This window comes from Dreissena polymorpha, chromosome 8 (assembly GCF_020536995.1).
Source record: "Dreissena polymorpha isolate Duluth1 chromosome 8, UMN_Dpol_1.0, whole genome shotgun sequence".
Lineage (NCBI taxonomy): Eukaryota > Metazoa > Mollusca > Bivalvia > Myida > Dreissenidae > Dreissena > Dreissena polymorpha.
The window spans coordinates 97,480,377-97,503,263 of NC_068362.1; the positions used below are offsets into that span (position 1 = coordinate 97,480,377).

The window sequence follows — 22,887 nt, forward strand, 5'->3', positions numbered from 1 at the left end:
TTAAGATTAAGCATTACTAATCGGAACACTATGATAAGACGATATGTCAATGGCAAAAAAAATATGTGCGGGTCCAATGTCGCACTTATGGTAAAAACCAATACCGATATTTTCAGTTAATGTTCTTGCACATTATCTGCTCATATGAGAAAATAATCTGAAGTAATATGAAAATTCCTTTATGCGATATGATATTATGAAGGAACAGCAAACGTGGACGTGGATTACTAGCACTTGGCTGGCATGATTACTGATTTTCATTACATTCACTTTTAATTCCCCCAAAATGCATTAAAACAATTTGCGTGTAGTAAATAAACTTGTTTATACACTTCTATATTGCAGAGTACCGTCAATCTATTCATCTTCATATATGCTGGTTTGTACTTCAGTTTTAAACGTTTTAAAAATAATTATCCATTTTCGTTAGTTTCGAAAAACAACAAAACAAACGTTCCGAAATATTTTATTTGATGATGGTACTTGACAATATATAACAACATTTTTTATATTAACATTGTCCAATGTTAGTAATTAACCCGAATGCAATTTAAAGTGGGTATGCACGATTTTGTCAAATATTTATGAATTTATATAAAATGTGTAAAAAAAAAATATTAAAAATATATTTCAATAAAAATTGAAATAAAAGTTAAGAAGAACATATGTCGAAAATGCGAAATAAGCCAGATATTTAATTCTGAAATCGAAAATGCCTGTAAAGTCTAATTCGCCAGTATAATATCATGCATGTACGATGTGAATCTAAATTTAGTTTTACGAATCATTTTAATTTCATGCAACGATATCTATTCACACGACACACGAACACTAAATCCGATCCTAATAAAAACACGAATGCTTCGGTTATTGTAGGAAAATATGTACGATATATCTTCGTCGCAATCGGCTCGGGGCGCTAATTTGTCTTTGCTGCATTTTATGAAATTCGTCTTCAATGTATAATTTTTCTTGCCTATTGTGTGTTATTGTAACATATATTTATCAATATATTACAATTTAGCACATATCAAAATCGTGCATACCCACTTCCAGACGATATTGACAGTATATGGATACAATACATATGTGTACTCACTCATATAAACATAAAATATTTAGTCGAAACCAATTCAATTTTTAGCTTGATTGCAACGAAAGCAAAATATATAGACCCACGTGAATCTGTGTACTAGAACCAGCAATTTGTGCCTTTTAAGGAAATCTTTAGAACGCTTCAAGAATTGAAATGCACCAAATTTCTTGGCATGTGCTGTACCCAAGGCCTCGCTCCTACCTCTCAATTTAAAAAAAAGTCATAGATGAACGGATATGTATTTAACATTTAAAGCAGTATGATTAATTAAAAGCCTTTTTAACAACCACCAATAAGCTAACATGATGTTAATATGCAGTTGGAGTTACATGAGCTTTTGCACTAAGTTACTAGATGATTAGTTTATCATGGTCATTTTACTCTATTACTTAGGAACAGTAAGTCAAAAAGGTGTATCACACCCTAAATAAAAAAATATTGCAACACTTATACATAAAACATTAACATATGGTGACATATATGAGATTAAAAAAACACGTGTGTGGTCAAAATCTAAAAAAAAACACCAAAGAATTCAGCCAAATTAAGAAAAAACAAAACAAAACATTTTTACAACAAAAGCTTTTAAGAAGTTTTGAATGATAATACTTAACACAATTTAACATATGAATTCAAGTGTATTGTAAAAAATAATAAAATGTAAGTGACCAATTTATATTATACAATGTCAAGAAGCTCAATACTCAAAATAACTTGTCTTAAAGTAAATTGCCACACAATACTGGATAAGGAGGACCAATAAGTGCACACAGTTCATCAGGATGCCATGCAAAATGATTATATGTTACCAAACATACTTTTGACGATGATACACCAGACGTTACGCCTACGTGATATAAATTGCATTTATAAGACAATTGTTTAAGTGTAAATAACTTGTTTTAAGATTCCAGGCCAACTCTCAGCTATAATCATACATTTACTAACAATTAATGAACTATCCATTCAATTGTATATTTTAAAACGAAACTGGAAATAAATAGTAACTAAACAAAACTCCATCTTTCTAAATATTGTACACGAAATTATCTATACATTATACATGATAAATTCTATGCGCCCACATCTATGATGACTTTAGTTAAACGAGTGTATGAAATGTCTGAGTATCTTTCACACATGTTTCATTTGATGATCATAATAATAATAAACACATATTTTTAAAGCCACATAATTCCTTTGTAACTAAAGCAAGTCTTAAGATGTTAAAAACTGGGCCTGGCTGTATATATGTATTTTATTACTTACTAATATAATAGCCTATTTCGGTGTATGCATATCCTGTTAAAACTAACCAATATTCAAATAATTGATACACATGAATTAACATATGTCTCCAACCTGGAATTCTGGAAAATCACATAGAACAAGCTAACGATATAATTGGAAATGCAAACAAAATACCATAACAATAATAATGACATATTAAACAGGTGTAGACATATCAGTAAAATGGCAAAATGCGAGCCACAGCTTGCTATGTAATCGAAACATGGAATAAATACAATTCTTATTTATCAATGAATCAATATGTATTCAGACATTTCAAACTAACAAAACAAAAAGTAGTATGTTGCAATTCAATACATAGGTGTTGAATGAGTCATAGATTGAAATTAGTTTTACACAACAAATAAGAAAAAATGTCACAAGAACATTTCATATGCTGAATTTAGAAAGCAATCATTTTATAATTTAAAGAAGAACAATTAACATATGAAATCAAATTACAAGACGTATGGATATATTTCAAAGTATAAACACATTTTGTTGGTCTGTTTAAGTGAATTTTAAAACAAAATTAATGAAACTACAAATACCATCATCATGTTTCTAAATGGTGCAAACATTAAACATATTTTTTATGGAAAAAAAAAGAATTTATTATCTTCTAAAACATCAAAACAAAAAAGTACAGTTCAAGGATTTTCATCACATTTATATATCTCGAAATCGCATTTTACAAAGGTCTGTCCACTTCAGAATCAACACAAATTTAAGATCCTGAAAACGTCAGTATATAGTCAGGATAAGCCTGAGTGTCATTAAAGATGACAAACTCCATCGGCTTCTTCACTTTGTCCACTGCACAGTCGTACAAAACTGATGGGTTTTTCTTATCTATTGGTGGTAAGTACCTCATGTTCTTAGTTCCTTTCCGGAACTGACCTGGAATATTAGTAGCAACAAATTATGTCAACATGATTTTAGATGTTTAAGTAAATTTAATTGTAACTGCAGTACTTGTCATTTAATTATAAAATTAGCATATGTGTTTATGTCAAAATTGAAATAAAACTAGAGATTTTGACAATAATGAATAAAAATACCCAACATTTTGAAATAGGTAGGAAATTTACACAATCAAACGTCCAGTTTTTTTTTTATCTCAGGGACCTTGTTTTAATGTTATGAGGACATTGTATACCAAATATTACTTTGTGATTCATGAGATTTAAGATTTGTTTAGTTATTTTTTATATATAAGTGTATATAAATCACGTGACCTCCAGGGCCTTGCATGTATATACTAACATTGTGACCCCAATGACGTGGCCAGTTCATACCCAAGAGGCATAATTTGAGAAAACTATGTAGAGGACTGCTATACAATATAACATACAAAATAAAACACCTATGGCCCAGTTAGTTTCAGCAAAAATAATCCATTAAAATGTATATTAATAATCGTGATGTTAAAGAAATTTTAAGTAGAAAAACGGCATTACTTGTGTAATTTTAAACAAATGGTGATAGCAATTGCACAACATCACAACATAAATGAATGCCAGTTTTTTTTATTGTTTGGTATATTTAAAATTGTAAATGAATGCATGTGGATAGGTTTGTGTTAAAAGATAACCAGATGGACATAGGTTCATGGTGACTCCTGTATACCCCCAATTACTTTTGCAATGCGGGTGTAACAATCATATCACTACCAATATATAACGACAACAAACATGGAAATGAAAATGACTGACTCGATTAAACAAGAAACCGTCGGAGACAGGTGATGCTCCCTAAAGTTTTTTTGTCACAATATTGCACTATATATTCAGATAAAAGGAAACGTCTTGAGGGGCATAACTTTGGACAAAATAATGCGATGGATGGTTTAGCAACTTAAAAATTTCAAATTTCAAAGGGCCATAACTCTGTGAAAAAATCATCCGACGAGAACCGGCTTATAATATGCACATCTCCTCTTGGTAGTGAAGCTTCCCATAAAGTTTCATTGAATTCCGGTCATTAGTTGCTGAGAAATAGCCCGAACAAGAATTGCACTATATGTATAATGGAAAATTTCAAAGGGCCATAACTCTGTGAAAAATCATCCGACGAGAACCGGCTTATAATATGCACATCTCCTCTTGGTAGTGAAGCTTCCCATAAAGTTTCATTGAATTCCGGTCATTAGTTGCTGAGAAATAGCCCGAACAAGAATTGCACTATATGTATAATGGAAAATTTCAAAGGGCCATAACTCTGTGAAAAATCATCCGACCATAACCGGCTGATAATATGCACATCTCCTCTTGGTAGTGAAGCTTCCCATAAAGTTTCATTGAATTCCGGTCATTAGTTGCTGAGAAATAGCCCGGACAAAAATTGTGCACGGACGGACGGATGGACACACAGACACACGGACAAACGAAGCGGCGACTATATGCTCCCCCACCCCAAAAAAAAAATTTTTTTTTTGGGGGGGGAGCATAAAAATCATCTTACTGTTCCACCATAAGGGTTAAAACCGAACTGATATAATCAACAACTTTACATATGCCAACAAACCATGTCCTCATTGTAAGTACTACCCAAAATTCATATTCATATCAAGTTTTGTTGATCTCCAGCTAAGGGTCAAAGTGGAAATGTTTTCAATAAATATTTTTAAAAACGTTCAACCATTAAACGCACAAACACACTCAATTGAGAACCATGTTTTTTGTTTAAAAAAGTCACAGTGAGTACTTTCACTAGGAAGACAAATAAGAAATCAGTTACTTACCACTGAGTACTTTCACTAAGAAGTCAGACAATCAATCATATACCAACCAGTGAGCACTTTCATTAGGAAGACAAACAATAAATCAGTTTCTTATCATTGAGTACTTTCACTAGAAAGACGGACAATAAATCAAATACTTACCAGTGAGTGCTTTCACTAGGAAGAGAAACAATAAACCAGTTACTTATCATTGAGTACTTTTACTAGGAAGACAGACAATAAATCAAATACTTACCAGTGAGTGCTTTCAATAGGAAGACAGACAATAAATCAAAAACTTACCAGTGAGTACTTTCAATAGGAAGACAGACAATAAATCATATACTTACCAGTGAGTACTTTCAATAGGAAGACAGACAATAAATCATATACTTACAAGTGAGTACTTTCACTAGGAAGACAGAAAAATCAATCATATATAAAAAAAAAACTTTACCAGTGAATACTTTCACTTGGAAGACAGACAATAAATCATACATTTACCAGTGAGTACTTTCACTAGATGGACAGAAAATCAATCATATACTTACCAGTATGTACTTTCACTAGGAAGACAGACAATAAATAAAAAAACTAACCAGTAAGTACTTTCACTAGGAAAACAATCAATCATATACTTACCATTGAGTACTTTTGCTAGGCAGACAATCAATCATAAACTTAACAGTAAGTACTTCCATAAAAAGACAATCAATCATATACTTACCATTAAGTAATTTCCCTAGGAAGACATACACTCAATCATATACTTACCAGTGAGTTCTTGCACTAGGAAGACCGACAATAAATCAAATACATTTCAGTGGGTACTTTCACTAGAAAGACAAGCAAACATAAACTAACCATTGAGTTCTTTCACTAGGAAGACCGATAAATAATCAAATACTTATCAGTGGGTACTTTCACTATGTAGACGATCAAGCATAAACTTACCATTGAGTACTTTCACGTGGAAGACAGACAATCAATCATATACTTACCAGTGAGTTTTTTACTGGGAAGACAAACAATCATAAACTTTCCAGTGAGTACGTTCCCTAGGAAGACAATCAATCATAAACTTACCAGTGAGTACTTTCCCTTGGACGACAATCAATCATAAACTTACCAGTGAGTACTTTCCCTTGGACGACAATCAATCATAAACTTACCAGTGAGTACTTTCCCTAGGAAGACAATCAATCATAAACATACCAGTGAGTACTTTCACTAGGAAGCACGAAAATAAATCAAATACTTATCAGTGAGTACTTTCACTAGGTATACAATCAAGCATAAACTGAGCAGTGAGTATTTTCGCTAGGAAGACAATTAATCATTTACTTACCAGTGAGTACTTTCACTAGAAAGACAGACAATCAATAATTTACTTACCAGTGAGTATTTTCACTAGGAGGACAATCAATCATAAACTTAACAGTGAGTACTATCACCAGGAAGACAGACAATCACTCATATACTTACCTTTGAGTACTTTCACTCGGAAGACAGACAATAAATCATAGACTTACCATTGAGTACTTTCACTAGGAAGACAGCCAATAAATCATAGACTTACCAGTGAGTACTTTCACTAGGAAGACATATCCTTTGCTACCAGCGCTGTCTGCCCCTGTCATCCATGACCGAGCAGAGTAGGATGCGTCTGGGGCAAAGTACACTCCTTGACCAAACCAGGGCTTTCCAGCTGGAGTTAAAATGCAAGATTTATTGCATAAATTATAGAAATAAACTACTTGACATAAGAAATATATCTCCAGACTGTCGCAATAAACACTAAAAATTAAGTTAGAATATATATTGTAAACCAGTTGCATTTCATTTTTAAGGCAAAATTTTAAGTTCCGAGACTCGCAACTAGCTTGTAAGTGGTTAGTTTTTTATGACAGTTCATTAATGAAGAGTCCGTTGTATTTATCATTGTACTTATTTCATCCTATATATAGTAACTTATAGCCATAAGTGTTGAATGAGAATAACTCAAATACCCCACAATTCAAATTAATAAACAGTTTTTAAACACATTGTAATCACTGCTATTTTAATTTCATTTAAAGACAGATTGTTAACTGACATGTAACCCATATATATATTCCAAACATAGAAAGGTGTGCATAAATGCATCAATACTTTTTTATTATGAGAAATGTTAAGAGCATTATCGCATATTTTATAACGCCAAATAACTTTACCATTATCCCCAGCGTAACTCCTATTGAAACCATGCAGGATGATGCTGTCCTTTGCATTTTGATTAGTTCCGTGCCACAGTTCCCTTTCCAGAGGCATGTTTGCTGGGCGATTTGGATTGCTTTCTTCCAAGCATTTTTTCTTTGTTAGATATTGACGGCACAGGGTTTTATTTTGGATTTTTTCAATCTAAAAAATAGAAAAAAAACACTGTAAATAAACTGATGTATTTAAGAAAAAAGAATACAATAATTTATACAGAACTGTTTTGTACAAAATCCAAGATACATGATAAAAAGGATTGAATGTTTTACAAAAAAACAAATAAAATATTTATATACTTTTTGGTAAATATGTTTAACACAAAATTATTATTTTATTATTCATTGTTATAAGGAATGATAAGTTTACATGTTTCTAACCACTGCCAAAACATACATTTTCTAAACAATCGAAAAAATTATATAATGTTTACACCTTATGCAAACGTATTTACCTTCTCCACTTTCGTCTTGCTTTTGTCATATTTGTGACCAGGGCTTTTAGCATACTTCCCATTGTTTAACTGCAAACACAAAAAAGTGATCTTACACATCTTTGGACACATACAAATCCACTAGTCAAAGAGTACTTGCTTCCACACCATAAGAACCATTTTTGAATATACCCAATACCTGTAATCATGACGAAGGGTGCAGCAATTACATAACATGTATTGCAGCTACATGCGGTTGTTCAGTTGTGAAAGTTTGAGGGAAATGCCCTAAACAGTGAAATAGAAATTGATAAAACACAATTTTGGGGAGGAAATGTAAAGCGTGTTACCTCAGTAAGCCAAAATACTGGAAAAAAACGATCACAGCTAAACAATCCATTACTTACGATCGCCTTTATATGTATGCCATTTAGCATATGTGTTTATGTTAAAGTGGTCTCTAGAGTGGTAACATGGTTTTTCAAAGATTTGACATCGTGAACTTGTTTTTCGTCATGAGTAACTCAGATTAAAATTTGGCCCACATATTGTTAAGACATAGCATCCGACAAAGTTTCATCAAGATCCATTAGGTGGCCTTTACTATGGTAATAAGATTTTCATAGATCAGACCTGAGAATGTTGGTTAAAGAGGCCTGTAACCTAGATTCAAATTCAGCCTCAATCTGGTCAAGAACAACTTTCTGACCAAGTTTAATCAAGATTGAGAACTAAATATGGCATCTGGAGTGGTAAAAATGGTTTTCTCAGATTTAAAGTAGTGATATAACTTTTGGAAGCACATGACCAAGTTCTAAACTCGAAATAGATATGGTCAAGATGACATTTAGATTCATCAATATTTGCCAGATTCTTACATGTCATAAACATTATCAATAAAAACAATTTGACCATATTTCATCAAGACTGGACAAGACATGTGGCCTCTAATAAGGTTTATATAAGATTTGATTAGGTTTCCAATTTCAAATTCATCCTAGTTATCATTAAGATAAACATTCTAACCTGATTTCATCAAGGTTAAGTAATAAATATGGCTTCTAGGGTAGCAAAAAGGTTTGTTCTAAGATTTGACCTAGTGAAATAGTTTCCAGACGCAAGTGACCAAGATTCGAGCCTGACCTATATGTTGTCAATATATATATTCTGACCAGATTCCATCAAGATTAAATGAAAAAATGTGTACTTAAGAGTGGCAATGAGCTTAAAGTTTATAATAGACAATGCAAGACACCGAATATATGGTACCATAATAGCTCACCATGAGCATTTCATGTGTGCTCACAATTTACCTCAGTCAAGAATCTCTGTTCAATTCTCTGAAAATCGGGATCAGTTCTTTGCAATTGTACAAGCATTACATTTTCGTCATCCTTCATAGGTTTCCAGTCTTCTGGTAGAGCAGCATTATCAGCTGACAGTATTTAAAAAACAAAATCAAAAGAATAGTTATATATTCACAATAATTTTATGGTTATTTAGAACTGAACAGTGGACATGAACTTATAAATTAACTAATATTTAGTTACTTTACACGTGTTTGCTTTACCTGCATTTATTTAGACAATATTTAGACCAAATCCATAAGAATATTAGGATACAGGTTACTTTATGTTGACCATATTCAGCATGATACTATAAGGCCAAAGCAATTATCATATTATTTATTCATATCAATGCACCTACCACTTATGGACATTACTAAATGCATGTTAAACCAATCTTCTGTTATGTGAACAATAACTAAAGGTCAAATTATATAACATTACATCATGTCATGTTTAAAATGAAAACATTAACTGGACAATCATGGCCCATATGGCTCACCTGAGCAATCAATATTTAACAAATCGTGTACCAAGTCATATATTAAATATTACCTTTAAGCATTTCTCTTCTGAACACTTTTACAAAGTCTGATTTATCACTGACTGGATATTCCTTTAGTTCAGCAAAATCAATTTCACACAATTGTCCATTGTCACTAAATTGATACGATGTCTTATTATTTAAGTATGCCATTTCTATCCGAAAACTTAGCATTTCATCATACTTGATCATACGTCTTTCTTCTTGTTCGTACTGCCACTTGATCTTCTTTGCAAGTTCTTTTGACTGTTCTTTGTCATTCTTTTCTTTTATTATTTTATTAAGTTTTCCTCTTATTTCTGTCACAGCTTGATGAACCTGTCGAGGTTCTCCATGAATTGTGATAATCCCTGCTGCTTGATCAACTTTGAAGTTAACCAACAGTGATACACAGTCAAGCCCTTCAACCTAAAAGTAGCATTGCAACACTGGTATAAATAACTGAGTGTGACACAGACAAGAATGCATTACAGAACATTTGGAGAAAGGCTTAACACATGTCCCGATTAACGAATGGCATTAAACATTATATAAATATTATCATAGGTGGCAAAAACTGTATCGTGTCAATATTTGACACTAAACCTCTGGTCCTTATACTTAAAGCAAAGGAAACGAGCAATAGGGTGTACAATGCTCAATGCCTTCCTGTTTGTGTGGGCCTTTTAAATCAGATATGCTTAAGTCCTTATTTTCTTGAATACTTACTAGAGATAACATATTCGTGCAATAAATTAAGTTTACAATTATGTACGTATCGATTTTATGTATGCTACTGATGCAAAGCAGAACCGAAAATACTCTCAGTTTTCAGGCACTCAAAGTTTTCAGACACCCTCTCTTTTCAGGAAAAAAAATATTTTTCATGACCCTTAATTTTCGGACAAACAGGTTTTTCGTCAATAATTTATGTCTCTTTATTTTCGGACAGTATATTTTACTGCGCAATTCTATAGACTTCGGTTCTGTTTCTGCTTATCCCGTGACACTTGGATCATGGATTTTCACAACCGGATTAAGGTCATAAAGCCTGGCAGATGAATGCCTGAGGGGAATTGACCATTACATTCGCGTAATAAGGTAAATAACTGTGTCGTCCTATTGAAGAAGCAGAATCTTTTCTGTTTTTACTTGTTTGTTCTATATCATTTAAGGCAAAACTTAGCAAAGCTGTGAAGTTTTTATATTTTTTTAAGCAGAAAAGGAAGAGTCATTCACAAGAAATTTAAAATTGTAGATATAATGATTGCTTTCGTTTCAAGATAATTTTAATTTTCGGACACCTAAATTTTTGTTTCTAAATTTTCAGCCTTCTGTAATTGTTTAATATTTTTCATATCTTAATTTTCGGACACAATTTTTTTTTCAAAAATTAAGTGTCGAAAAAAGGTTAATTACAGTATGTGTGTATTTACAAGAAGCATAGCAGGCAGCAGAAATTCAACTGCACAGCATACAAAAATTGTGAGAACATGGATAACATTCCTATACCTTTCACTTAAACAAACTGCTATACACATATTTGATATTTTATTGATAAAAAAAGACAAGCTTCTGAACGAGCCAATCAAAAGCAACGGATGTACAGGAAACTCCAGCTGATTTTGACATCCGGTTGTTAAGGTCAAAAGGTAAGTTTATCAATATTTTTGCATCGATTGTTTTAAACTTTTGTGTTAAAATAACATTAAATGAATGTCAGGCGATGAATTGAGCACAGTTTAAGTTCATCATATTTCCGTACAACGCGCATGCACGAGTTTCAATCCTTAGGCTATCTATTAACATATACAAGTGTGCGTGTTTGTTTTTTACTAGTTACCCCAATTTATATTATTCATTTGTTGAGAGTTGTAATAAACATATTGTCCTGCAGTGTAAATGCAACTGGCCGCTTCCTTAAATAACAACTGATTGAGTTAATGTCTTTTATCACCTAGTGATGTCTCAAGGTCCTGGATTGACTATGTGAACTCAAACTGCCTTTAACATGCTGGGCACTTACAGAAACATACATTTTAACATTTTGTGTGTGTAAATACAATTGCAACATATAATTGGTTCAATTTCTCAATTCTTTTATCAAACTTATCACTACAAAACAGAAAACATGGAATACCACAAAACCAGCTTTTCAATTTTTGATATGTTTATTATTGATTTAAGTCAATGTTAAATCTAGGTTTGCATGTAGCCTGCCGACACAAAAAAGTCAGCTCAAAACGTTGAGCCAAACTAAAATTTGTGAGCAGAAAACAGTTGTTTAATTACCTTGATCGAACTGGTTCAAAATGCGATTCTATACTGGCTTTTATTATAAGCTACCAAACATATATCCACATATGTTAAGAAATGGTGACCTTAATCTTGACCCAACTTGCCCTAAATGTAATCCAAGGCAAGGATTTGGCACTTACGCTACTAAAAAGACAATAACAGCGCAACATCCACATCTCAACTGCTCAACCAATGACCTTGACCTTATTTTAAATTTGCCCTACAGAAAGTGCATGCTTTATCAGCTTTTAAGCAACCTACACACACCTATGTTTTATTGAAGTTTAATTGACCTTTACCTTTACCTGACATGCCCAAAATACGATGTTCAGCTGAATTTCAATGCAAGCTTGCTATATCTTATGTTGTTCAGAGCAAAACTAAATTTATTGATAGGAAACAACATGCCTGATGGGTTTTTTTCTATTCTTATTAATTTAGTGACCTTGACCCTCACTCAACTGCCCCTAAATGCAGTCTCTAGGTCTTCATAAAAGCTACCTACAAACCAAATTCAGTGCAATATTTGCATCCAAACTCAAATTATTGAGAAGAAATTGTTTTTTTAGTAACACTGTCCTTATCATTGAACTGACACGCTCCAAATACAATCTCCAGCTATATCTTTTAAGCAAGCTGTCAATATCCGAAATGTCATAAAGATATGTTCATGCAAACTTAAGATATTAACTTAAACCACTTGTTTGACACAGCTCGTATGCCACCCAATATTTATCTATCTTAAAACTTTATTCAAACCCTTGTTACCCTTTACCTCTTCTTGTTTTAGTCCTTTGATTAGCTCCTGATAATCACCAATTCTTTCTGTCATCATCGCATCTTCAAGGCCCTTTTCCAGCACAGTTTTGCATTTTTGTATGTTATCCACTGAATCTGAGTAAATAACAACTTCCAGAGACGATTGTTTTTCTTTTTCTTTAAAGGCCATGGTCTCAGCAGGATTGATGGGTATGCTCCTAGGAATGGTCTCTCTGGTGCCAATAGTTCCATCATCAAGCAATGTTTCGTTAACATTTCGTAAAAACTTTGGACCCCCTGCAAAAGTTTGAAAATGATACATGTCATGATGATGTTTCTTAGACCATTTAAGATGTTGTATTTTTCGCAATATGGACAAACATCTGTGCCTTATGGTTTCTGAGGAGACTTTTAAGAATTTTTTAAATCTAAAACTTTATTTTTTATTGTATGCCATGTGATACCTTGCAGTGAGGCAAACATTTATTCCAGACCCATACATTCAACTAACTTTGCCAAGGACCACGAAATGACACTAAATAATTAAGATGTCATATATATGTTGAGAGATTTATAAAATTGTAATATAAATGTATAAGGGAAAACAATATCCCCATGAGTGAGCAAAGTATGACCTCGGGTTGAATATGTGTAATTAATTTGGAAGAGGACCATCCTACCGTGTTACAACAAAGTTGTAATGCTTTACATGTCTATATGAAGGCATAGTCATTTATGCACTTGCTCACCATGATCAATTCTTGCTCAGTGAGCTAATTAAAAATAGAACAAAAACATTTTTGTATGCGCCCTCCGTTCCCAAATTGACACCAATTATAAATGATTTCAATTCTCCACAATAAACAAGGATATCAGTAAAAAAGATGGATGCTCCCTAATGATTCTTTATCGATATATTGTTTAATTGTGTGGAAAAAAGGTGTGACCTTTAGAAAATCTATTTATAGCCTCAGTGACCTTGACCTTGACCCCAGTGACCTCAAACCTCATCAAAAAGGTAGAGGTCCATGCAAGGTACCTACACCCTAACTATATAAGAGATATATCATATATTCAAGGCGCTATGAAAAGCTGTAACCAAAGTGTGACATTAGGAAAATCTATAATTAGCCTCGTCGACCTTGACCTTGATCCCAGTTACCTCAAACCTCATCAAAAGGTAGAGGTCCATGCAAGGTAGCTACATGCCAAATATGTAAGAGATCGGTAAAATATTGAAGGCGCTATGAGAAACTGTAACAAAATTGTGACAGAAAAATCTATTTTTAGCCTAGGTGACCTTGAACTTGACCCCAGTGACCTCAAACCTCATCAAACGGTAGAGGTCCATGCAAGGTACCTACATGCAAAATATGTAAGTGAACGGTAAAATATGTAAGGCGCTATGAGAAACTGTAACAACAGTTTGACAGAAAAATCTATTATTAACCTCGGTGACCTTGACCCCAGTGAACTCAAACCTCATCAAAAGGTCGAGGTCGATAAAAGGTACCTACATGCCAATTATGTAAGAGATCGGAAAAATATTGAAGGTGCTATGAGAAACTGTAACAAAATTGTGACGGAAAAATCTATTATTAGCATCAGTGACCTTGACCCCAGTGACCTCAAACAACATCAAAAGGTAAAGGTCCATGCAAGGTGCATGCCAAATATGTAAGAGATCGGTAAAATATTGAATGCGCTATGAGAACTGGTAATAAAAGTGTGATGGAAGTAAGTAAGGAACCCCAAACTGGCAACTATATGCTCCCCATATATATATATTGGGAGGATAAAAACTGACATAATCAGTTTTTTGTAAACACTATGAAAGAAGACACATTTACTGCAAAAGTACCATTGTGTTCGAGAGTCAACTTTAGGGATGTTTACTAGAGTAGTGCTGAAACCGACTTGAGTAAGTAAGTTCATAACTTTATATTAAAAGCCCCAGTATCCTTGACCTTTCACCTGTTGACGTAAAAGAAATTCCCCAGTAACCCACCTACCAATTCGGATGATGATGGTGTAACAAAGAATCCTAAAGATATCATGCAGAATAAAGGAACAGACAAGCTATTAAATGTCAAACAGGTGCAAATATATATACCCCAATCCTTCAAGAGGAACATAATAAATTAACACACAATATTGCAAATATACAAATAAAACTGTAATAAAGATTTACCCCTTTTTAACAAGCCTATTGCGCCACTCTGTTGTGCATCGGCAGCGGCCACATTCGCCTGTTTTTTTAATTCATCCACAATTGGCTGAAACATCTCCGACTGACCCTGAAACACGATCTGGCGAACTTCTCTCAGACTTGTGGTTATGTTGCTCCATATGAAACTTTCTAAAGCCTCAAACAAGCATGACGCGCTTGACTCTGGCTTTAATCGAACAGATCCAAGTCCTTGAAATAAAAACATAATTATTTTACATCTATATTGTTGATGTGTTCATTCCCACTTGATCAAGATCAGTCTAAGGTCTTTGAACTTTTAGAAATATGATCTTGAGATGAATTATTTTTGCTAAATGACAGTTTTCCTAAAGTAATATGAACCGACAATGACATTTAAAGTGTAGTACCTGATTGCCTAAGTCTTCAGGACAACAACTTAACAAATTTCTGAGCAAATTATAGTATATATAATGGAACTTCATTACTCAAAACATTGAAACAAACCTGATCCCAGAACAGGAAAGCTGATTGTGCGAAAGTTTTGTTGATTGGCCATTTTCAAGCACGTCTTTATTTGTTGTCTCCATGAATGAAGAGAGTCAGCATACTGCAAAAACATAATGTGTTTTGCGCGTAGTCCCACAAACGGCACAATTACCACCCCTGTATCTTGCAATTCTTGTCTTCTTGCTGCAAAAATGTCACAACAACATCAGAATTTGAAAACTTCCCATATGGTTCAAATCAGTATGTAAAAAATGTCAAAACAACATTCGAAGAGTTTGAAAACGTACTGAATCAGTATTCAGAAAATAAAAGGGTAAACAGGCAGGGGGTTTTCTGCTATGTAAAAAAGACCGTAAAACGGACCCGATTCCGAAGCAAACGGACCCGATCCAAAACGAATTTGTAAAAAAAATTCTCAATCCAAAAAAAAAATTATTTGGAAAGAAGTGTCTTATAAATATTATATCTCAATCTATTTATAAACATATACGATTTTTTAATGGCCACGAAAAGGCCTGATGAAAAAATCCCGATTTGGTCCATTTTATTGATTAAACAATTTCTAATTACCGGACTCATTTTCCTTAAATGGCTAGAAAACACACTGAAAGACCCGCCCTTAACTGAGACCAGAAAGAACCAAACTGCTGTAAGCAGGTTTTGTGATATGTGAAAAATAAATGTAGCTTCTGAACTCCGGTGACATAGATCTGACTTTAACAATATAGAAAAACAGCCAGGCAGAACAAAACATGCTAAAATAGAAAATAAATTGTGAAGCTCATCTTAAACTGGTTCCTAGGTACCCTGCCAGGACACTAGGAATTTAACACAAACCCATAGCCAACCATTGTGGAGGGACCATTACTATATAAACCAGCAATCCCTTCACACAAAAAGGACCCCATTTTAAATACGTGTGAACATATTCAAGATATCTTTCACCCCAGCCCCAAGGTCAACATAAATTAACATAAACATATTGCCTAAAACCCTGGCAGCCAAGTTTTTTCCACAGATCGAAATCTTTTTAAAACTAATCCAAAATATCATTTTAACAAATAATCAGAGTAAGTTGTGTTATGATGATTGGGCGATTTTGCAAAAGTCACATCTAGATCATTACAAAAGATGGATTATGGCAATGCCCTTTCAACTCAAATCCATGTCTTTCAACAGACCAGAACATTTTTTGGAACCCAGCCAAGATATCATTAGAACAAATCTGGGCAAGTTGTATTGTTATTTCCACAAAATAAACAGTTTATCCTATAGTGTTCACAAACCATACAAGAAAATCTGCCCAAAGACCAGAACCATTTTTGAACTCAGTCAAGATATCAAGAGAGCAAAATGTTCTGAGCAAATTCGTGTTGTAGGAAGAAATCTGTCTTGCTCTTTCTAATGGATCTTATATGGCAAAGTTTGGAATGTGGACAAGAGTTCTGTTCTAATTTGAATTTAATGAAGATTGGGCAATACATTTAACATCCAGAGTGTTCATTAGCTTAATGCCGCTGATGAATAGGACATGACTAATGACAGGTAAAAGGAAATAATTAATGCTCCCCATGCACACCTTGTACTCAGTTAAGCTAAACATAACATCAAAACATCTGTTAAATCGTTACTTATGATAATTATTATGTAAGACAATGTCGAAACACATGTACATATAGAAAATATGGTCAACAATTTATGTTTAAGTAAATAAACATAGCTTCTACCTTTACAGACAGTTTCTATATCAGGGAATTTCCTTTTCAACATATCTGCAACTTTCCCTTAAACAGAAATAAAGTTTCACCATAAGTAAAATTCAAATGAGTGACAGTTAATTAAAAAAAAATCTAAATACAATAAATATGTACAATAACATGGACAGTATTTTGATTGAAACATTTTAAGTAAACATTTCATGGTTACTCTTGATTATAACAAATATCTCTATTTCCTCAAATGGAGAATATTATTGATCCAACATTGAGTAAGATTATAAAATGCAAAACAGTATTGTATATCAACAAAGCATGGTCATCAATATTTTGTATGTATCTTTAATTTATTATTGTTCAAATTAAATTAAGACTTTTGAGATACATAAGCATACAAATACATTCAGGTTTAAATTAAAATGTCTAATTTTAAATGACAAGTTTAAGTCATACATGCGCATTTCAAATGATATCAATCCAATGCCATAGGCCTTATCACCTGTTGTCACTTGCAATTGTTGAAAAGGCTTTGATTCTTTACAAAACTTCATTATTCACAAACATACCAATAAGGCAAAACATTATTCACAAACATACCAATAAGGCCAAGCATTATTCACATGCATACCAATAAGGCCAAACATTATTAACATACATACCAATAAGGCCAAACATTATTCACATACATACCAGTAAGGGCAAACATTATTCACATACAAATAAATAAGGCCAAACATTATTCACATACATTCCAATAAGGCCAAACATTATTCACATACTTAGCAATAAGGTAAGGCCAAACATTATTCACATATATATTAATAAGGCCAAACATTATTCACATACATTCCAATAAGGCCAAACATAATTCATATACATACCAATTAGGCCAAACATTATTCACATACGTACTAATAAGGCCAAACATTATTCACATACATACCAATAAGGCCAAACATTATTCACATACATACCAATAAGGCCTAACATGCAAAGAAGTGAAAAGTGAAGCCAAATTTTGAATATCAATTATCATGGTTGTTAAGTTATTAAATCATACCGTTAATATCAAAATCCTTTCCAACTGAAGCAATGATTGCATCTCCATCTTGATCCAATATGTCCCCAGTTGCAACCTTTAGTGTGGTATTATGCAGATGGAATTCTAAAATAAATGAGTTATTCATTATATAGAAAAGTGAAATTGTCACATAGATGTGCCAGGAAAAAAAGCATTTTCAGCTATATATGATTAGAGCAAAATTATGTACCAGTAGTCATTATTTGTGCTTCTACTTTGGCCTTTGTTCCAACCATCAGCTTTCCTATCATATTTTCCCAATGTCTTTTAAAAGCCAACTGTGCTGTAAAATACTTAAAATAATACAAAGTGTTCCCATTTGATTTTCTGTATTTTATCTTTGATATTACATCGACATTGACCTTGTTATTGTAGGCAGCAATCTGTCTCACCATGCTTATCACTTATCACAATCTTATTCATGCTGTTCCAAATTATGCACTGACAATGTTAACGCTTATGTTAATTTGATCTTTAATTGTGTCCTTGACTTTGGATGTAGGGGCCTGTTTCTTGTGTCTAATATATCAGTTTGCACTCTGCAGACATTACTAAGAAACAATGTTCTAAATAGATAATAAAACATGTTCTGAGCAAGATTATTAAAAAGAATAACAGCTCTGTCTAGCAACACGTGTTATAAAAGCTGCAGACATCTAAAGCAGATTAATTAAAATGCTGACGTATATATAATTTCGTCATAAAACAAGAACTCTCAAATAATCTGACAAACTCATACAATAAACATGTACCATGTTGTGATGAGCTGTAATTAAGTCGTGCAGTGTCAACCTGTTGAGTCCTTGATAATTTTTTTGCAGTTCCATACGACCTCTCTCGGCGTACACCAAGTGTTTTTGCGTGAGCCATGAAACTTTTAAATTCCTGTAAATATATTGCAATTTTCAACCCAATCCAGTGCATATGAAAAATAATTTGCTTTGACATAAATGAAAGCATTCCACAATATTGTATCATGCTGGTTAAAACCCTCATGAAATAAAGAAAGGTTGCATTTAATCAGTGCGGAATAATGTTTCATATTCTAATAAAATGTTAATTTTTTCACATATTATTTAAGAATTAAGGTATTAAAAAAACATAAATACTCAAAATAAATGAATATTTCGCAAAATATTTAGTAAAAATAAAGTTAACCCATAAAATCGACGTACTCATGAGAACTACGTGGTGCTTCCGAAGCTTCTCGAAGCCAATCACGCGTTCGCTCGTAAATGTTCGGATATCATAGCCAGAAATTAACATGGAATATATTGGGACACACATAAAACAAGCGCTGTCAGAAGACAGCGCGCTCGACTATTCGAGTGCTTGACATTATAACGCAAGCCATCATGGGGAAAGTGTTCATATTCAATAAGGTCAAGGTAACATAGTCATATTCTAAGTGGAAGAGGACCATAATTGACACATATTGATCGCTTATGTTTTAAAGAAGTTGTACTTTATTGATGATTCTGAGTTAAGGTATACTTTTCACAATCTATTGACAATTTGTAAAGACATAAAACAAACTTATAAGATTTTATTCCAAGTTTGATAGGAATGGCTTGGTTGGGATGGTTGTACGGTCCTTCACAAATAAAATAAATAAATATTTGTTATGTTTTTACCATGGTTCAAAAAAGATGGATGGAGAGGTTGAGGGGGGATGGAGAGGGGAGTATAATGTGGGGTATGGACATTTATTAGATGATCTTTCAAATAGAAAAAAAAATTCGGGAGGGGGGGGGGGGTCTGGGAAGGGGCGTGGTGGATGTTTTGGGCGGATTTTGTGGTATGTCAGGTAAGTTTTGTTTTGTCGATCTAAACACAAAATTTTACAAAATATTCAAAGTTACTAAGACAAAAAAGGGCCATAATTCCGTTAAAATGCCAACCAGAGTTATGCAACTTGCCCTGTATAGTCCCCTTACAGTTCCCACGTCTTAAAGCAAAAGTTATGATACTTTAGGAATAAAGTGAACCTCAGCACAAACTTAACTTAATTTTCAATTTTCTAAGGACAAAAAAGAAACATAATTCTTACAAAATGCTTGATACAGTTGTCATCTCTTGTTTATATATTTGGGTCATGTTGGTAAAGAAGTATACAAAATATAAAAGCAATATGACAAGGTACATAGAAAATATTTGAGGTGGTACGCAACATTTAACATAGATTAATCAATAATATGCATATTCTAAGTGAAACAAGAGATGTGTTTGTCAGAAACACAATGCCCCCTAATGCGTCGCTTTGATTTTTTTTTTACTTTTGACCTTGAAGGATGACCTTGACCTTGTCCTTTCACCACTCAAAATGTGCAGCTCCATGAGATACACATGCATGCCAAATATCAAGTTGCTATGTTCGATATTTCAAAAGTTATCGTAAAACTTTAATCAAGGTTAAAGTTTTGGGACAGACTGACGGAATGAGACAGACTGACTGACAGACAGGCCAAAAACAATATGACCCCGATCATTCGATCCGGGGGCATTAAAAGGGCCGTAATCTTTACAAAATGCTTGATACAGTTGTCTGCTCTTATTTAAAGGTTGGGGTCATCTTGGTAAAGAAGTATGCAAAATATAAAAGCAATATGTCTAGGGACATAGGAACTATTTGAGGTGGTACGCACACTTTAACATTCCAACGCTCACGGGAACGCCGACGCCGGGGTGACTAAGATAGCTCCACTATCTATATTTCATATATAATAGTCGAGCTAAAAAGGGCCATAATTCTTACAAATGCTTGATACAGTTGTCTGCTCTTGTTTTTAGATTGGGGTCATGTTGGTGAAGAAGTATGCAAAATATGAAAGCAATATGTCAAAGGACAGAGAAAATATTTAAGGTGGTACGCAAACTTTAACATTCCAACGCGCATGCTCACGCAGACGCTCACGCCGACGTGAGTAGGATAGATCCACTATATATATTTCATATATAATAGTCGAGCTGATAAAAATGAGCATTTTGTATCGTGTTAAATCTATGTTACCAGACCTCATCTAGCGTTGAAATTTTGGCTGTTGCTATACGGAACATTGATTTTGTATGTGTTAACTTATTTTTCGAAATATTGTAAAAAATATTTGTTGAGTTTTATTGTTTGTGGGCTTTTAACATTCACATGACGTTTAATCTAATGAGAAATGAATTTAACACTCTGCCTGTCATTTCAATATCAAGTTTAATGATAATATCTTGTGTTCTTTCAAAGTTGTGTCCTTTTTAATGAGTGTGACCTGGCCTTTAACCAGTGTTGAAAAACAAAAAGTCATTCATAATCCTTAAATTGCATTTTATAAGTAAACAAAGTTTCATGCAAGTGTATTGAGTCCTTTTTTAGAAATGGTAAAATCCAGTCAAGCGTACAGATTGACACAAGAATTCGAAAAAAGTTCTAAAAAGATTGAAATGTTATTTATGTAAATAAAACACAACTAATTGTGAGTTCAAGATTGTGTAAACCTGATGGATAATTTGATGAATAAAATAAAAGGGCGTTAATTTGTGGCAGTTGAATCAATTGCATAAATTCATTGAACAAAGCAGAACTAATCACCCAAATCATCATGTAAGATTTGAAAACATTGGGGTTTAAGATGAGCTCACAAAAGACCACTAAAACTCAATACAGTACATTAAGTTTTTTTATAAATAAAATAAAATGTACACATATTCATCACCAACAAGTGATTGTATGCTGGACTCAAGTAAAAAATCCTATCATTTCCTGCTTGCTGATCAAATAAAGCAACTATTGCAATATTACAAACATGACATTTACTTTTGTAATGAATTTTCTTTAAAGATGAAGTGCAACTATGAGGGAATGTGAGGGAATCGGTCATGAACAGGTGACATTACAGCTGCATGGTGATGCCATACTTGAAATTCAAAGTTTGTGCTTAAGAAATGTTGAAGAAGTGTGGTTCACAAGCTGAACAAGAGTTTTGAGCACTGAATAACCAACAAACCTACAGAGTGACTTCAATATACATCCTTCAAACTTAGTTTGAAGGGTATCCAATTCCTAATGCAATGAATATTTAGGTAGCTAAACGTTAACCAACATTACAGTAAAGCCATGTTTTTGTTAGGTCAAAATTATGTTGAAGAATTAATGCTGAACATATATATATAATGTAAAAAAAAACGTTGTCGTCATTACCTGAATCACATCGTAGTCTTTCAACTTCATAATAAAGCGAACACTGTGTAGACACATGAATGCTTAACATATTTATAGTGTAAAAGAGACAATATGCAATGAAATGCGATGAAGATCATTACTAGTGGTGTTATTACCTGAATCACATCATAGTCGTTTGACTGCATAACGACGCGGACACTAAAGGAGGGAACCTCAACATCCCCAGTTCCAAGTTCAGTCAAGCTGTCAATCAAACACGCTGCTACCTCGCGTTTTGGATAGTGCAGATTTCCAGTACCAAGTGCAGGAATTGCCAAAGATTTAAAACCTCTTGTGTGTGATAGATTTATACACATTTGAATAGTTTTTTTCAGATTCTAAAATATACATATTAACATATCTAAAAGTTTTTTTTTCACGTACAATTAAAAGAGGAGTAAAATATAAAAGGCATTTAAACAATGGAAATAGTAATAAGGGGATAATGTGCTTGAAAAGTTTCTTT

At 33.2% G+C, this 22,887-nt stretch overlaps 1 protein-coding gene across 1 annotated transcript in view; it reads right to left on the reverse strand.

Moving 5' to 3' along the window:
* Positions 1-371: 371 nt before the first annotated feature.
* The window catches only part of LOC127841042 (protein mono-ADP-ribosyltransferase PARP14-like), a 45,793-nt gene continuing 23,277 nt past the window's right edge, over positions 372-22,887 (reverse strand). The window contains exons 18-30 of the mRNA XM_052369554.1: positions 22,538-22,759; positions 18,967-19,099; positions 18,194-18,298; positions 17,146-17,202; positions 15,416-15,601; positions 14,912-15,139; positions 12,737-13,017; positions 9,696-10,092; positions 9,108-9,229; positions 7,816-7,884; positions 7,322-7,508; positions 6,688-6,816; positions 372-3,286 (exon numbers count right to left, since the gene is read on the reverse strand). Coding sequence (XP_052225514.1) covers positions 3,114-3,286; positions 6,688-6,816; positions 7,322-7,508; positions 7,816-7,884; positions 9,108-9,229; positions 9,696-10,092; positions 12,737-13,017; positions 14,912-15,139; positions 15,416-15,601; positions 17,146-17,202; positions 18,194-18,298; positions 18,967-19,099; positions 22,538-22,759 — 2,289 coding nt within the window. The 3' untranslated portion in view covers positions 372-3,113. The remainder of the gene's footprint in view (positions 3,287-6,687; positions 6,817-7,321; positions 7,509-7,815; positions 7,885-9,107; positions 9,230-9,695; positions 10,093-12,736; positions 13,018-14,911; positions 15,140-15,415; positions 15,602-17,145; positions 17,203-18,193; positions 18,299-18,966; positions 19,100-22,537; positions 22,760-22,887) is intronic.